The following is an 18,063-nucleotide window of genomic DNA, read 5'->3' on the forward strand; positions in this document are numbered from 1 at the left end:
AAACTGAATTCGAACAACTGCCTCTTATAATAAAATTCTGGAGGTCAACTTTTTCTTCTCTTTTGCATCTTCCTTTTTTACTCACCTTTTCTTATACGTCGACGAACAACTCAGCAACAAATAAGAAGGATGCTTTTAATCTTGGAGTTCTTCTGGGGAAAAAAATGAGGAGGTGGAGGGGGAAGGACCCTCCCCCCCAACCTGCAGGTTTCATACCAGTCGGCTCTTGCAGGCTTGAAGCCCGGCTTAAGAGTGGCTGAAAAGTCTAGCCTGGGCTAGACTCTCCTCCCCGAAGCTCCGCGCGCCCGGCAGTCCTTGCTCCGGCCACCCCGGCAAATACCGCGCGGTCCGCGGCCCCTCTCCCTGACGTCGCGCTACCCTCGCCTCTGCAAGCCCCTCCGCACTATCTTTCTTTATATGTAAGGGCCGATTTCCCGCAGACATCATTGTTATGATGGCTCATTTAATCAAACTGTTTAATTGCTCTGGTAATCACTATCATCATCACAGGTGCTCAATCATTCATCATTTTTGGAGGGCTTTATTGACCTCCGGAACTCATTCCCCAGCCCTATTAAAACGGGGCCAAATTTCTCCGACTCCGCTTGGAGTCTCTGCAGGCTACGATCTAAGCCCAGTTGAGAGTTGCCCGAAAGCTTACAGTGAAGCAGAGAAGATGAAAAGGGAGGGGGAAAAAAAAAAAAGCCTATCCGCCTTCTCTCCTTCTCCCTCTTATTCTCATTCTCTCCCCCCCCCCACTCCCTTCTCTCTCTCTCCCTCTCTCCTTCTCTCACTCACAAACACACACAGAGTACTTTATTCTCCTTGAGCGCCCCCCCCCCCCAATCTCCCGGGAAGTCGGGTCAAAGCCCCGCGCAGAGGATTCGCTACTTTCTACTCTCCAGAATGGGTTCAAAGTTGCAGAAGGAGGCGGCTGTTGAGGAACAATCTGTTTTCAATTCTCTGGGCCGGGGACCATGAACCAGGGCGAGAGCCAGAAGTTGGGGAGAGGGCGCGCTCGGAGCGCAGGCCCCGGCTGCTGGGCTGCCGGGAGCCAGGGGGCGGCGAGGGCTGCAGAGCTGAGCGCGCGGGGAGACCGTAGCTCCGCCCCCAGCTCGCGGCTCGGAGTGATTGACGCGCGGCCGCCGTGATACCCGCGGCGCGGAGGTGAGGCAGCGTGCAGCTCCAGCCAGGGATTCGGCGAGACATCGGCTAGAACTACTTTCTACGCAAACCATGTGGGATAGTTACCTTCTTTCCCTCCACTCTCCTCCTTTTCCTTTTTGGAAAAGTTCATTCGGAGTCGGCCCCATCTTCCTGATACTCCGAAATTGGCCGGTGTAACTAACACAGCCATTAGCCGGCGATACCGCTGCCTGGCCTCTGCGCCCCGGGCGACCACAACAAAGCTGGGCAGGGAGTGCCGGCCAATCCTCCTTGCTAAGCATTCTCTCTCGCTATGCATTCTCTCTCTCTCTCTCTCCCATGCTTCCCAGCTCTAAGTGAGATCCACTTTGGAGTCGCACACCAGTCGCGCGCGCGTGTACACACACACACACACACACCCTTTGGCAACATCAGACAACATCAAACACCCAAACGATTCCCTCCCATTCCTCCCTCCTGATTCCACCGCGGGCCCCAAAGACTCTCCAGGGTGGCCCGTGTCCGCAAAGCTTGAAGGGAGTGCTCTCTGAGTTAAGCTGGTCTCTTCTTGTCCTAGAAGAAAATGAATGTTGACAACAAGGGTCCTGGATCTGCACAGGGAAGAAAGTACCACTTAAAAAAACAAAAACAAAACTCTAGCCGGGCTTTGGTACGGTCTGCAGATCCTGCCGCCTCTGGGTGTTAGCAGAAAGCCTTCGGGGCGCGATAATCGGCTGGCAGAGGAGTAGGGGGCCCGCGGAATTAAAAGGAACAAAAGCAAGAGCGCCATGTCAAACGTCCCCGACACGACCTCGTTAGGCAGGAGCCGGGAGTGATGGGGAAATGAACTAGAAGCAAGTTTTTTTAAAAAATTAAAAATCTGAGGTTGTACCGTACTTTCCCTGTGGTTTTCTGCAGTTTTCCTCTCTGCGCTCTCCCTGTCCTCTTCATTCTCATTCTCTCTTTCCCTCCCTCTTTCCTCACGTGCGCGCGCGCGCGCACACACACACAGGCGCACACGCACGCACACACACACACATACTCCTCTTCCTCCCTCCTCCCCCCGCTTCCCCCGCGCCTTCCCCGCGGAGGAGCAGCCTCGCTGATTTGCTCGGGTCGGCCGGGCTCCTGCCTCCCCTCCCCCTCCCGCCCCCCGCCTCCCGCCTCTCCCGCCCCCCCAACCCGGGCCGTCCGATCGCACTCGCTGCATATCAGAGGCTCCGCGCGGCGCGCTCCTCCTCGCTCCCGCTCCCCACTCCCGGGATGTGTCTCCGCCGTACGACGGGCTATGGCCACCACGACTTCCGGGTTCCGTCATTTCGTTCTCCCGCCGCCGACCCGCGCCGCCAAACTGAGGCTCTTCTATAAGCCAGGCAGCAGCCAACCTGCCAACACCTACTGACACTCACTCATCTCCCAGAGAGAGAAAGAGAGCGAGAGAGAGCGAGCGCGAGAGAGCGAGCGCGAGTGAGAGCGAGCGAGCGAGCGAGCGAGCGAGAGAGGGAGAGACAAAATACCTACCAGGAAAGGGGGGGAGGAAGTCCAGTTTTTGCAAACTATTCATTTTTTTTCCTTGATTTTTCCCCCCCTGCTTTCTTTGAACGATACTTTAAAGAGAGAGGATCATATTATAGATACCGCGGGGGCAAAGCTAAGGTGGGGGGGGAGGAAAAATTCAAGAAGCAGAAACCCCTCGCGGAGTTTTACTGGAAGAAAAAAACGGGTCTGAAAGATTCCTCCTCTTCATCATCATCAACCATCATTCATTCACTACCTTGACATTCCGGGCTTTGATTGACAGCTGGAGTGGCAAAAAGCCATGAAACACGACAGTTCGGTTACATGTGGGCTGCTGACGGGCCGCTCGTAACCTTCAGTTCGGGGGCTTGACAATTTTTTTTTCTTCTTTTTCTTCTTTTTCTTTTCTTTTTTTTTTTTTTTTCCCAACTGAGGGGAAGAGAAGAGAAAGAGGGGGAAAGGAGGACCGAAGAGGAGGAGGAGGGGAGGGGGGAGGAGGTGGAGGAGGAGGAGGAAGATCAGGAGGAGGAGGAAGAAGAGGAAAAAAGAGAAAAAGAAGAAATATCACAGGAAAAAAAAAACTCTTCGTTGTCTTGCCTGGGCTTTTTTCCCCCCCTAAAAATAACATATTGGAAAACTGGGAGAAGTCTCCTTGGTTTGGAAAAAAAAAAAAAAAGGAATCTTCAGCCTAGATCACTTTCTTATCCGGACTGGGATATTAAATATACGACACATCCAGGAGTTTATTGGAGCGCAGACTGATGGCGCAAAGGGTAGGTTTAAATCTCCAACACTTACCTAGATATAAATCCTCTCCTAAGAGGGGCCTGTCCCGATGCCTCCTCTCCCTTCAACGCTGCTGCTGCTGCTCGCTGCTTGATGATGGCGGCCAGTATTTAAAAAAATAGCAGCAAAATTATTCATCGGCTTCTTTTCCCCCCCGTGCCTCTGCGTGTGTGCGAGTGTGTGTGCGTGCGTGTGTGCGTGTCTGGGCGCGCGTGTTTCAACGCTGTGCGAGCGGGCGGGCGGCGAGTGCGTGTGAGTGGTGTGTGTGTGTGTGTGTGTGAGTGCAATTGTTACACGCTTTCGCCTCGCTCCAGCTTTTACCCCAGCAGCGCGATTCCCCCGGTTCTCCTGCTGCCGCCGCTGCCGCTGCTGCGCCGCTGCTGCCGCTGCTCCCGCGGCTCGGGGCGGGCACCGGCTGCGTAGGAGCCGCCGCCGCCGGGGCCGCCGCTGGGGCCGCGCTGCCGCAGCCGCTGCGCCGCCGCCTAGACTAGCCTGGGCTGCTTGTTTTGTCTCTGAAATTGACAAGGACGCAGGGAATCCGCTGCTAAATAATGTTTCTGGTAACTTTCACATTATTCCCCCCCCACCCCACCCCCACCCTCTGTTCCCTGCCCCCGGGGAGGCACTGGCCCCAGCCTTCCCTCGTCCTCGGCGTTCTCGTCCTGATTATTAGCGTTTTTCTTCTCTTTATTTTGTTTCATTTCGCCTTTTGATTTATTGGATCCTCTGGAGGAGGCGAAGGGGGGTTAGGGGTGGGATCCGGGGCTTCCTCCTCACACTAACTCCACTTCTCCCTCGGTTGGCTTGCTACGGTTCTGCTGCCTCCCGCCCGAGCGGGACCTCCCGGCGCCCCCTCAATCCCCGGCCTCACCGCCCCCTCTCCCTACTCTAAACGCTGCTCTCGGTTCATACTTCTTCATCTTTTAAATTTAAAAACACCCCTCTCCCCAACTTTCAACTCCGTTGTTTCGGCTGGTTTGGTTTCTGTGTGTTCAACTCGTGCTCGGTACTTTTCTCCTTTCTGACTTTGTTTTTATTTGTATTTTCCTCCCTCTTTCTCTGCTGCCTCCCCCCCCGCCGCCCCCTCCTCCTCCTCCTCTCTCTTCTTCCCTTGGCCTTCTCCCTCTCTCGCGCCTCTATTCCTTCCCCACTTCTCTCCTCTCTGTCTTCTCCCTGCTTCTTTTCCTACCCTCCCTCGGCTCTCCTCGCTCTCTCTCACCTCCTGCGCCCCCCGCCCCTTTGCCGGGTTCTGACAGTACGATGAGCTGCCCCATTACGGCGGGATGGACGGAGTAGGGGTGCCTGCTTCCATGTACGGAGACCCTCACGCGCCGCGGCCGATCCCACCGGTTCACCACCTGAACCACGGGCCGCCGCTCCACGCCACGCAGCACTACGGCGCGCACGCCCCGCACCCCAATGTCATGCCGGCCAGCATGGGATCCGCTGTCAACGACGCCTTGAAGCGGGACAAGGACGCGATCTATGGGTAAACCAACCTCCACCCCCTCCCGACCCAGCGTACTGTGTGAGTGCGAGTGCGAGTGTGTGTGTGTGTGTCTCCGTGGGGGGGATGAGGGGGCGGACGACCGAGTGGGGAGTTATTTCTCCTTAGGGTAGGGGGGCGGAAACCGCTGGCCTTAGGAAAGGACAGGGAAGGGGGCCTGCTCTTCTGCCCCTTGCGTGTAAGTCCTGGGGAAGATTTGGCTTCCTCCACCGCCACGGCCCCGTCACTCCGGACCCCAGAGCCGGGAGTGACTGATTCCTCAGAATCTGGCCAGGGCCTTCTCCCCAAGGACGGGATTCCTGGCCAAAGGACGCAGAGCTGGTCCTTCCAGGCCCCCTAACAGAGGCCCCGACGAAGGAGAAAGTTTCCTGCCGATGAGGAGCAACTTTTTTTTCCTTTTCTGTTTCCTACCGAGAGTCTGGGAGTCACTAAATGCAGTTGGAGCTGGGATCAGGGCTGCTTCTGTCGGCCAGGAAGTCCTAATCACCCTCTTCTTAATTCTCTGTAAATAAAGGGGGCAGACCTTGAAGTGCAGCGGGGTGGAAGGGGCTGCTGCTTGCACAGAGCAGCTCTTGGGGGGAGTAAGGGAGATGGCTGGAAATTATTTTAAATTCTGAGAGAACTCGGGGAGGGATGGGGGTGCACGGCCCCAACGTGTACCACTCGGGCCCTCCCAGCTGAGGGTAGGTGGGGAAGGCTGCGGGATGCCGAGGGGAGGGGACAGTGTCGGTAAACAGCAACTGCGCCTGAAGCCGGAGGCCGCAAGCATCCCGAGGTGTAGCTAAACCGCCCGGAGGAACACAAAGGACAGGCGCACACGCACACTTCCAAGTTTTAACACTCGATTTATTTATTTTCGCCAGCTGGAGAAATGTGGTCTTTGAAAGGAAGCTCTCGGCGTGTACCATTCCTATTATTTTGGTCCCCTCACCGGGCTTTACTAGAAGTGGAGCAAACAAGTTTATAAGGCAAGGGGGTGGAGAGGTTAGACTGAGGAAAATATCACTTCGGGGGGGTGTGTAGGTGAGCCTTGGGCCTCCTCTGAAATGCCCATTAAAATGCGGAGTTAAAGCAATTTTGGATTTCACGGAGTGTTCCTCTCTTGGGAGGTCAGAGCTGGGTCTCAGGGTTTGGTTGGGCGGCCTCTGTCGTGCGGGGAGTGGGTCTGGATCAACACCGGGCTCCGGACTGCCTGAGCCTATTGGCTGTTTCATTACGTTCGAACCGAGACTCTTTTTACTTGGCGGGCTAACTGGCCAGGGGCTTCTCCGACCAGATCTGAGGGAGTCCTGAGCTGAGGGAAAGGGCCAGGCCGTTTTTCCTTTCTGTTTCTGGCCCAGGCTCGGCTGGCTGAGGAAGGGTTGTAAAGTATGATGCGTGCCTGTGGTAGAAAGGAAGGAATCCGAACCCTCCAAACTTGTTGATTACAGTTCTTGCTCCTTCCCCTCTGCACCCCGTCTCCGTGTGTGTGTCTCTGCGTGGCGCTGCCCGTTAGGCACCCGTTGTTTCCTCTGTTAGCTCTGGTCTTTGAGAAGTGCGAGCTGGCGACCTGCACTCCCCGGGAACCCGGAGTGGCCGGCGGAGACGTCTGTTCCTCCGACTCCTTCAACGAGGACATCGCGGTCTTCGCCAAGCAGGTCCAATCTTCCTGACCCACTCACCCTCCTGCAGCCCCTCACTCCCCCTCCCCTTTCCTCAGAGCTTTACTTGAAAGAGAAGGAAGAGGCAGGGACACCCGATCTGTTCCTCCGGCCCCAGTCCTCGCTCCCCATCCTTGAGCCTGGAGGCAAATTGGAAGAAGAGATAAATATGGGTGTTTGTTTTTCCCCCCAGCCAGGAATACAGGGGCTCGACCCTCGAATTAAAGTTGACCTGCTCCCAATCTGGGGCTTGGCCTTTTCCCCCGCCTGCAGCTACTTGAACAAGAATTGGGGATAGGGGCTTTGAGGGCCCCGAGAGTGCCCGGGAGGGAAGGAAGCTGGGCGCCTTTCGGGGCTGTCGGCGCCGGCGCGGAGGTGAGGGAGGCTGCGAACCATAGCCCCGCGGATGGCAGGATAAGGGGGGACTTGGACCCAGAGAACGGCCCTGAGTTCTCGGCTACAGCTCAGAGGTTCCAGGTACCCCTAAATGGGGCCAGAACTAGGAGGCCCTGATTCTTTTTCAACCGACCCCATTGACTGGAGGCACTAGTTTGTTTCATGTATTTTACCAAAGCCCCTCTCCTCGTCTCCGCCACTGCCCCTCCACCATCCCCACTCGTACACCACGGTTTAGTCGGTGACAGGGTTTCTCTTCTTTTAAATGGAGTGGTAATTCATGCTGACTTTTCCCTGCTTCCTATAGGTTCGCGCCGAAAAGCCACTTTTTTCCTCAAATCCAGAGCTGGACAATTTGGTAAGGCTCACTGTTTCTTGCCTTTCCCCAGCCTGGGCCCCTTTCCTTGCCCAGAAGCACACGCTTTTCCCCGGAGCTCCGGAGAGTTCGAGCAGAGCCCTCTTTTGAAGCTCCAGAGCTACGGGGAGGAAGGGAAGAGCTTAGAGCCCCTGCCGGGGAGCTGGGAGTGAGGGGTGGGTTGGACGTCAGGGCGAGCAGAGCCCAGGGAGGCAGCGAGCGGGGACGCGGCGCCGAGAGCGAGAGCAGGGGATGCGCCCCAGGTCTCGGCCCCGGGAGTGAGGCGGCGAGAAGTGAGTGATTTCCTCTGTTTGCCGGGGCAGGCGGCCGAGCCCCGGGCAGCTAACCCGAAGGAAGTCACCGCCGGCGCGGCGGAGGGCGGGCCGCGGAGGTGGGCGGGGGGGTGAGGGGCAGGCCAGCGCAGGCCACTTTTAGGTGCGATTCTTTTGCTAATTTGCACGATTTCAATATTAAAAGTACTTAAATCCGCTTTCAAAGGCCCTGCCTCACCATTCTTCTTGAGTATTTCCTTCTTTAGTAAGGACGGATTTCGCAGGGTGTGCTGTTCTAAAAAGCTTTCTCTCTCCAAAGAAGCGACTTTTTTCTTCCTTCCTTCCTTCCTTCCTTTCTTTCTTCTTCTTCTTCTTTTTTTAATTTTTTTTTAATTTTGGCCTGAGGTCGAGAGAGGCGACGTTAGAGAGGACTGAGGCGGAGAAAGAAGGCCTATCCCTAGAAAAGCAGTGCTTGTAAATAGCTCAGTAAACGTGAGGGGTAAAGATATTAAATGCTTCGGCATAGGTTGAGTCAGATTCCTACCCCGTAGCCAATGAGGCAGAGATGATCAGTAATCACTTGGTTTTTCTGACGATTTCTTGATGTGTGGGCTCTGCCTGGCCACTTGCCTGTGTCTTCTCCCAGCCCCATTCCCTCACCATCCCCCACTAGAAACCTCCGAGTCACAGGCGTCACAGAGCCTTAACTCCGCACTCTAAACTTTTCTTCCAGATGATACAAGCAATACAAGTACTAAGGTTTCATCTTTTGGAGTTAGAAAAGGTAAGCAGGAAATGACACTCCCCACTTTGATTTGGTCACTTCCCTCTCCTGGTTGAGTTGGGATGTTTTTAAGAAACCTCCAGTCTGAGGGATTGAGTACCTGGAGAGATTCTGAGCAACTTGTTACCATGTGCTTCCTTCACATTGCTCCTCGACCCAGGGCCTCAGAGGATGGGTGAATTAGGACAGCCCTGTCTTTTAAAGTAGCCGCCTCCCCCCTTTTCCCCAGGCGTTCAGGATTATTTTGAAATGCAGCAAACCATTTGTGTTACTGGACGTTCAGCCTGCTTGCGTCTCTATTAAGGCTCAGGGCGTGCATTAGGTGCTGGCAGAGGGAATCATCCTCGCTCGGTTGTCTTTACATTGCTCTGCAGCTCAATCACTTTCCCCTGGAAACATACAAAATTCCTAGCTTATTGAATCGCAAATGCTAATGTTGTTCCCAGTTCCAGCGTTCTAATGTTTTGATGTTATCATCAAATCGGATTTTCCCAGTCTGAACCCAGTGATTTCCAGTCCTGTTTCTGCTCCCTTCATTGTAACTTGTTGCTCAGGGAAGTCTCTGGAGAATAATATCTGCTACAACAATTGCTCTATTGTTTCCTCGCCTTCAACTATTACACCCATTAATTAGAGTTAGTTTGGAAGACATAGCACTGTTGCTCTTTCCAAAGGTAACCTTGCAACCTGATATTTTTTCCCTTTAAAAATGAAACAAAACCATGACAACAACAAAAACAATACAAGCTGAACCCTCCACCTTGACCCTCCTTCTAGGTCCACGAACTGTGTGATAACTTCTGCCACCGGTACATTAGCTGTTTGAAGGGGAAAATGCCTATAGACCTCGTCATTGATGAAAGAGATGGCAGCTCCAAGTCAGATCACGAAGAACTTTCAGGCTCCTCCACAAATCTCGCTGACCATGTAAGTCTGTGAGCCTTTGGCATTCTTTTAAGACCACTGGGCAAAGCATTTTTGAAAAATTTGTTGTAACCTCTAGCTCCACTGACTGAGTTTTCTTTTTAAATAATCTGGTCTCTCTGGGGGTCTTTTTCTCCCTTTCTCACTACTTCTGCCATACCTTTCATCTCCATTTCCCCTTTCTTGGACCCCCTCCTTATTTATGTTGAGAACCAAAGAAACCAGGGAGTCGATAGAGTGATTTGTGCTCTTAATGTGTAAAGTTTCCTGGATTTGGTGACTTGAGTGTTAGCAAATCGTCTGTTTGATATGGTGACCACTGCCTTTTCTGCTTTCTCAACTCTGTAATCATTGCAGCGGGGAGAAAGAGGCAAGAAAGCTAGCTGGACAGGATGGGGGAGAGAGAGGACTGAAGGAAAAGAGAATTGGGGAGCGAGGGCTGATTTCTCAGTCTCTTGCAGAGATGACAATTCTGAGAACTACTGGCAATCTTGCATTGCATTCGAAATAAAAGGAGTGAACCTATTATAGTTTTCTGAGCTTTTGCCGTATAGAAACTTACTGTCAGTATATGGACTTATTGCCAAGTGCGTGAGGCATCTTCATAATAAAAGGCAGTAACCTTGATGAAACAAATATTAACAATGTATTATAGAAAGCTGAAGGGAATTGTGATTGAGTAACCATAGGTTAGTGGTTGAATTTTAACACAAACAGTTGGTGAATGAGGACGGAGAGTAGAGTAAGGAGGGACTGTGTGTGTCAGGCCAGGAACGGAGATTTCTTTCTATTCTCTCTGTTTTTAATCCTATTTTGGAACCGATCTAGTGAGTCTGATGCAAAAAAAAAAAAAAAAAAAAAAAGCATATGTAGTGAGACTGAAAATTTGAAAAAGAAGCAAAGAGAAGAAAGATTGCAGCTGGTAGGAAAGGCAGGAGTGGCGAGGTTAAAGAGTGGGTGTGAACAGCAGTTTATTTATAGGAACCCAAGCCTGGGGGTGGGGGAGACGGTGTGTATAGATTATAGTCGATTGAACTCACAACCTAAATGATATAGGCTATAGTCTACTAACTTGGTGCCTGAAATATTAATTTAACACTCCGTGGAGTTAAATGGGCATCGAGGCTTGAAGGCAGTTTGTATCACCACCATTACCCCCCAGTCCTGGGTGTTAAGTGAAAAGAGTTGAGATGCCTTGAGAATAAGTTTCTCCCCCGCCTTCTCCAAAGGTTTTGAAAATGTACAGTCACAGATTTTAATTATTAGCCTTTGTGCTGTATGGAAAACCATACAGCCTAAGGACAAAAGTTAGAAAGAAAGAAAGGAAGAAAGGAGAAAAGAAAGAAAGAAGAAAAGAAAACCTCAGTCCTGAAGTCCAGTTCTGAGACAGAATAAATACTGTGACGTTGAAAGCTCCCATGCCTACCTTTCCTCTTGTCTTTTCCCGTCATGACGGAGGAAACGTTGGGGAGCTCTTTTGTATATTGAGTGTGTTCTCTGAAATCAAACGGGTACAGCAAGCAGCTATGGAAGGTTTATTTGCTGATATGTGGCTATATGATGTGTGGTTGTGGTCTGCAAGGCATGACACTCTGTTCAAAGTGTTTGTTGTTGTTGTCATTTACTTGTTTATTTTCATTGCTTCCTGTTTCTATATTCATATGCATTTTGCACTGTTGGGGGGAATGGGACGAAATCTAGTTACATGGTTTTGTAGGATGAGAAGTTCACAGTTGTCTGCAGCCAAAAGCTTTTCTTGTGCCATTTCTAGGGGCCTTGACTACTTGGTTTTCTGAAACAGTTTCTTGGCAATTGTTTTTTCAAGTGGATGTATGGGACTAGAGCATGCTGATGTTTACATAGAAGAGATAAGGTAAACTAGGCTGTTTATAGTATTGGCTGATAGACAATGCCAATTTATGGAACTATTGTAATATTAAATTACACTCAAGCAAGAAGTTGTACCTAGGAAGAGAGTGCTTTAATAATGTAACAATCATCATCTTTGAATAAAAGAATCAACTGGAACATTTGTTGCTTCTCTTTGAAGCCCTCAATCAAGTAAATATGACAACTGATTTATTTTGAACCCATGAGGTCTTGCCACCTCATTGGGCATCATAATTTAAAATCTTTTATTTCCTAGAGTCTGAACTATAACATTTTTACTTTAGCCCCCTGCTATTTGTTTTGAAAGTTAGCAATAATTTGTTCCACCAGCAAACCGAGTGGGAAATGGCGAAGTTTGCCATGGACTTGAATTGTATGCAAGAGGTGAGAGGAAATCTTGGAGAGTTTTTACCATTTTTGATATTTCTGTACCATAGGTATATGGAGTGTATTCATTCCCACGCCTCCCCCTACAAAGTGAATCCTCTTATGCTTCAGCCTCTTCTGCAAGCTTGCCCTCCTCCTCAACCCCCCAGCCACAAAAAAAGTGAAAATACCTCAGACCCACTACCTGAAAAGTGGTAGAGTGGGACATTTTCAGCATGTAAATGTATATCCAATTTGAATCTCCAGGTTTACTTTTTCATTTGCTTTGATATGCATATTTAATACATTGCCCCAGGCTGGATCTCATTTGGTGCACGCTAGTGCAGGGGTGATGATGAGCCACTTCAGAAGGACCAAGACAGCGTGTTGTTTTCTCTGTTTTATCTGTTGGCCCACTATTCTGATCTACTGGCTTCCTCGTGGTTTTATTTGCACATGAAATGCTGAGAGCATTTCAATTTATTGGCTATGAATAATGACAGCTAAAAAAGAAGTGTAGTTTAATTTGTTGTGTGCCAAGGTTTCTCTTCTGGAGGTGACAGTTTGTGACAGCTGTTTGACACCCCCAAAACACATACACCTCTATCCTTATTAAGTGGTATCAAGCTACTTTGTGTGTGTGTGTGTGTGTGTGTGTGTGTGTGTGTGTGTGTGTTTAAGGAAGGAGCGGGCAGGGAGAGAGAGAGTGAAAGAGAGAAAAGAAAGAACAAGTGTGTGATTCTGCGTAGTGGAAAGCAGAGAGAGAAGCGTCAGGAGCAAAATATTAGGAACCAAAAGAGCTTTTGATTTTTTAATTAAAATTTTAAAAAATAGAAATATGTAAAAGTAATTGATATAAATATCTTGAAAGCAAGTATTTTTGGCTGACTTTTAAGAATGAGTTTTACATACTATTGCTTAGTAAATGAGGCTGTTGTCATGCTGATTTCACATTCCATAATTTTATATAAATAATCTGATGTAACATAGATGCATTAAAAGAAGACAGCGCTAATGTCTTACCTTCCATACGTTAAATTCAGTGAAGATACTGAATTTGTTCATTTCTTATTGACACTTACATGATGGGCATACTGATAAAAGGAAGTTTGGAATTAAATAGAAAATAAAATTTGCAACATTGGCTACTATTTTGTCATGTTTAGTAGATTCATAGTGAATGCTTGCTAACATTTTTAATATTATAAAGTCTTTTATCTTATACTCTTACTATAAAATAAGAGTAATTTTTATAGGTAGGAAACAGCTATTACAGTATTCTTTGGGATATTAGGGAGAAAAAATATGATGGTGAAAGGAAGTAGAACTCTATTTTCCAGCTGCAGTTCATGTTAAGTTTCCCAGACGTTCAAATTTATTATGTTTAAAATAAACATGTCAAGTAACCAATTCTTGAAAAAAAGTTTCGACTTGAAAACTGTTGTGGCATGATCATGCTTTTCCTAGTCTGTACTATTTCTGAATAATAGGTGATATCCACATTTTCTACTTTACGTAATTTCAGATCGGGTCTTCAGCTCTAGTGCAGACAAATGATGTATTTTATTTGTCTGCACTGTAATATCTTTATACATATAAAGATATTACATATCTTTAGATCATGTTTAGATAAATGAACTATATTTGTTTTTCAAATATATTCTCTGACCTAAGCTCCATTCACCTGAAGTGCATACAGTAATATTGTTATTCCTAATTAATGTGCATAAGGAACTACATTTTATTTATTTATTTTTGGATGAATTAAGTATAGGGAAGAAAATACAATTGTATCTACTAACAGTTAATGGCAGGTGCCTGAAAATTGAGCGGCTCTGATAACCTGACTACTAAAAGAAAAAATATTTTACTTTCTACGTTGAAAGCTGTATTTTAAATGAAAATATTCTCTTGTTTTCTTTTGCATCTCTGAATATGTCAAATTTATTTGTCTGTACAGTTTTTTAAAATGGGTTAAGTCAAAGGGAAGAATCCCTGGAACCTTGCTTCTGACAAAATTCAGGCAAGTGTCTGAAAAATCAGCCGGGAGTGGGCAGTGAGGAGAGAGATAGGTTTAAGTGATTGGTCTATAGAATATCAAGGGGTAATATTTGGGATTTGACTAACATTAATAATATGAATGATTTATTTTATCAGATAGTTTCTTACATTCTAGTGTAAGATCAGACCTCACGGTGTGTTATCCAAGGTCTCGGGGGACCTGTTCCGGGAAAGTTCTACCTCTGAGTTCCGTCTACCAACTCAAGGAGACCTGGCTGGGGGCATGGGCTTTCTGTTGCCGTTGTGTAGTTTCTGGTGGTTGATGGCTTTTCTGTCAATTTCCCATCGAGGATAATTTTGTTATTGAAATCATGTAGGTTGTGCAGTTGGCGTCTGCTTTCAGAGAAACTGTGATGGGATGAAATTAAACAAAGGTGCAGTTGACAACCACAGACATTCACTATCAGATTAAAACTTTGATATATTAAAAATTCATTTTCCCTTTTTTTTTCAGGCTAAACGTCCTATACGGTATCCCAACACAATTCAAAATTATAGGAGACATTTTATAACATGATAACACACCAACAATAGATTTCTGTCTTCTCTAAAAGTTGCTCCATTAGATGGAGGAGGAATCATTTGCAAAGAGTACCTGCCGCTTCTGTGAGAGTTGCCCACATATTAATTCCCAAAGCCTAATAGAGGGTGGAAGCGGGGAGATGAGGGAAAGACCCTGGCTCTATTTACATTTTTAAAGAGTGAGTCCATGTTCTGAAAGCACACACAGTTCTCCTGAGTTCTTATGTCAACTTTAGAATAACAAAGTTGAAATTCCACCATTTTTTTCAAACTGTACAATTAACGTTTTTAACTTTTGTAGGCTTGACTACCTCATGATAGGAGTCTTTCTCTTCTTTTTAAAAATAATTTTTGCACAATGTTAATTAGGAGTTAAAACATCTTAAGGTAATAGGAAATCTGTAAGTTACATGAATTATGTGTACTGATACAAGCATATCTTGCCTTTATTGTGTGAACATCTCGAGTCAAACTAGTTTTGCATGGTCCGTTTGCTGATTAAAATATGTTTATATATGTTTATTCTTACTTTCTACCTACAAGTACATATTCTGAATTACTTTACAGTATTTTCCAAGTTCATAGGTTTTTTTTGGCTTGGTGTCATATATCGTGTTTTAGTTGTGTAGGTTCTAGAAAATCAAATGCTTTAAGTATTTTTTAGTAATAGAAATAAGAAGTGGAAGTGACCTTAGGGATTATTTTGTCTGACTTCTTAATTTTAAAGAGAGAAAGGAAACAAGTCCCAGGGAAATGAAGTTCATCACCTGAGGTCACATGACAGTTGGAGGTGGCACCCTTGAGTCTTAACTCCAATTTAAGGCTCTTTCTCCTATACCACATCCATTGCATCACCTTTTCATTTGGGGTCTAAGACGAGTTTCGGATTATTTTAGGTAAACTTGTGTGTAGTATAGCTTCTTTTTTTACTCCTAGAAGCTTAATACATTTTACTTTCCCATTCGGTTTTGTATTTATTTAGAAATGCTTACACATTTTACTCCATTGTCTTTTTGTAATGGAAGAACCATGGCATGAGCTGTGTGGAATCATTTCAACGGTCCCGCCAATTCAATGGGACTTGTTAAGTCTTGTCCTATAGGCAGCACCCCCCCAGAAATGCCATAATGGTGTAAAACGTTATAATTTCCACCATATCTGCAACCTCAACAAAAGAGGCACGTGGAGGATTTGCTTTCTATGCCCAGAGACGCCTGTCCTCTCTATGCTCTTTCCTAGATTTAGCAAAATTCAATGATGGTCTAAATCAATTGTTTTTTAACTTTCAAGGGAAAAAACACTGGCAGAATTGTGTTTTCTAGGGAAAGCTGTGTGTAAATGAGAAGCAGAGGAGAGCAGCAGAGTGATCTCCTGTGGCCCCGCTACTACAAGCTCTCCCCATCTTGTCTCCTGCTTTTATATTAATTACAACTTGCATTATCAGCTGTGAGTCTGTAACCCAGCAAATAGAAAATACCGCCCCTGGAGACCTAGCTTCTTGTATCTATTTTCCATCTTCTTCTATTGTGCTCCACTCAGTATTCACTGCTTTCCTCCTGCTAACACTGCTCTTTAACGCAATTACGTAAGAGCAAGAAGAGTACCATATTTGACTCCTAATGATTAAAGCCTCTGGGAATAGAAGCATGTTTCCTTCTTGCCCTCGGATGTCTGCATGATACTTTTGGCTGAAGAACAGGACATATATTGTGGAATGCATCTACCTGACTACTCACCCACACACGTGCCCACAGAAAGCATTTCTCTTTATTTTTCTACGTACATCATGTGTTTTACATGCTTTCATATGCCACTTTGGTTTCAAGATTCACTAAACTTCTGCATATAATTTGGCAGAAAGCCAGGCAGTTATTCTTGAAAGATGTAAACTTGGAAACTATCTAGGGAGGGAAAAGAAGAAGAAGAAAGGAGTTGTGATACAAACAAATATTTCAGTCTGAGAACAAACCAGTGTTATGGGTAAGGGACTATATTGTATCTATCCATGTTGCTTCTGAAGTTTTTTTAGGGAGGAGTTAGCTGTTTTTTATTGGCCAAATTATCAATATGTGTCTTTGATCAAGTCACCAGGGTGTAGCTGAATACAGAAAACTTTGGGGTAATTCTTCAACCTTGAAACCTCAGGCATTCAGCTGTTTTTCCTACTTTATAGTTAGATGAATATCCTGGTACTAACTTGTGTCAGTCTCTCAATCTAGATCATAAACCTTGAGACACTCTATGGAAATAAACATCTTGTGACACTTTTGTAGGACAGCATCTTTGAGGATGTGAGGGAGATAAGGCGGAAGAGACGGGGGCATGGTGGGTTAGATAGTGAACTTGAGCAAATTTCAGGACTGGGCTGAAAACCCAAGACCCAACTCGTTTGGAGGAACCGGCTGCTCTAAAAGTAATATTTGCTTACGTGGCCTATTTTTCATCCCTTTGGTTTAGAGACCACCTCCTCCAGAAAACCAGGGAAGGAAATCAACTGAATTATAAACTAGTGAGGCCTGACTTTAAAACTCAGTACAGGTTCGACTGATGGGGACAGACCAGTGCTCTTCATTGCAGGAAGTCCTTCTGAGTGATCCCTTAAAATCATTCGAGCACCCAAACAGGAAAACTCGCTGGACCTTCATTTGAACGATTATATAATAGCTATTAGATGACATTTGCCTTAAAACACAGTTGAGGTGTTAGTGGTTAATTATTGTAATTTTCATGAGGGGTAAGGAGCTTTTATAGCAGCCAGCTTAATAAAAAGCCTGCGGTGCATAAAATTTACATCACTTGCTGTGTACACTGAAAAGTTTAGCTTAGGTGACTGTGTTGCAGTAATTGCATTTTCTAAAAGAAGGCTCTAGCCAGTGTTGTTGCAGGACTAAACTCACACCATGCTATTCTTTGCTTCTTTCTTCCTTCCTTCCTTCCTTTCTTTCTTTCCTTCTTTCTTTCTTTCTTTTTCTTTCTTTTCTTCTAGCTCTTTATCTGATTACCGTCGGCAAACAGCTGACGTGAAGAGGTTGCAAATCTTGAGGAGTCCCTGTATTCTGTTTGCTTTTAGCTTGAAACTATTGGAGGGGTTTCTAATTTAGATAAAAAGAGACATCACAGGCATGACTTTGTCTTCATACAGGCAGCAGAGAACCTTGGTTTTCATTTTATTCTGCTCGACTTTTTTCCCTAATCTACTTTCGAAAACGTATCTTTACTTTAGAGATCTATACCTGTGCCATATTCACAGTCACAAAATTTCTGCTTAAGGTTTTCCCTCTGAATCAATGGCTTGCATGATAGCAGTGTCAGCAGCATTATTTGATAGAGGTATCATTAATCTCTAGAGCTTTGGGTCATTTCACCATCTATCAAAAATGCTAAATATTAATTTACAGTGGTTTGTAGCCGATCTGTAGAGGCAAACATGTTTTTTGTTGTTGTTCTTCTTCCAAATGAGACTCGCTCCCTATTTTGTCTCACCTTGGTTTCTTGATTTTATTTTGGTGAAGTTTTATGTTCTATTTGTACATTATAGGGTTGAGGTTGAGAAAAATGATAGACTGATTTTTTTCTGGATAAACTGTATATAATGACAACACGGCAAGGTTGTTTTCAGATGGTCAAGATGTTAACATGTTGCCTACAGGCATGTGAGTCTGAGTCCTTAGTCACCAATTCTTGTAAGAAGAAATAGTGTACTTTGAGAGATTGATGGGGCTTTTTAGATTATTTTGCCCCCAAACTATTGCCCCACACCCCGGAACAAATTTGCTTGCTAGTAGCTCTGTGTGCTTAGTTAAAGTCATTGCATACAGGTGGCAAGTGTACAGCTCTGTCCTTAAGGCTGGTCTGTTTCATGTGCTGTTCCTACTCTCCATTTCTGCCAGAGGAAA

General features: G+C 46.5%; 1 protein-coding gene across 1 annotated transcript in view; it reads left to right on the forward strand.

The window, feature by feature from the left end:
* Window positions 1-3,149: 3,149 nt before the first annotated feature.
* The window catches only part of MEIS2 (Meis homeobox 2), a gene marked incomplete at its 3' end in the record, with an annotated part of 201,479 nt that continues 186,565 nt past the window's right edge, over window positions 3,150-18,063 (forward strand). Inside the window, exons 1-6 of the mRNA XM_079700012.1 lie at window positions 3,150-3,437; window positions 4,707-4,939; window positions 6,453-6,594; window positions 7,301-7,351; window positions 8,354-8,404; window positions 9,182-9,331. Coding sequence (XP_079556138.1) covers window positions 3,426-3,437; window positions 4,707-4,939; window positions 6,453-6,594; window positions 7,301-7,351; window positions 8,354-8,404; window positions 9,182-9,331 — 639 coding nt within the window. The 5' untranslated portion in view covers window positions 3,150-3,425. The remainder of the gene's footprint in view (window positions 3,438-4,706; window positions 4,940-6,452; window positions 6,595-7,300; window positions 7,352-8,353; window positions 8,405-9,181; window positions 9,332-18,063) is intronic.

The sequence above is a fragment of the Hyperoodon ampullatus genome, assembly GCF_949752795.1.
Source record: "Hyperoodon ampullatus genome assembly, chromosome: 3".
In the NCBI taxonomy this organism is placed as follows: domain Eukaryota; kingdom Metazoa; phylum Chordata; class Mammalia; order Artiodactyla; family Ziphiidae; genus Hyperoodon; species Hyperoodon ampullatus.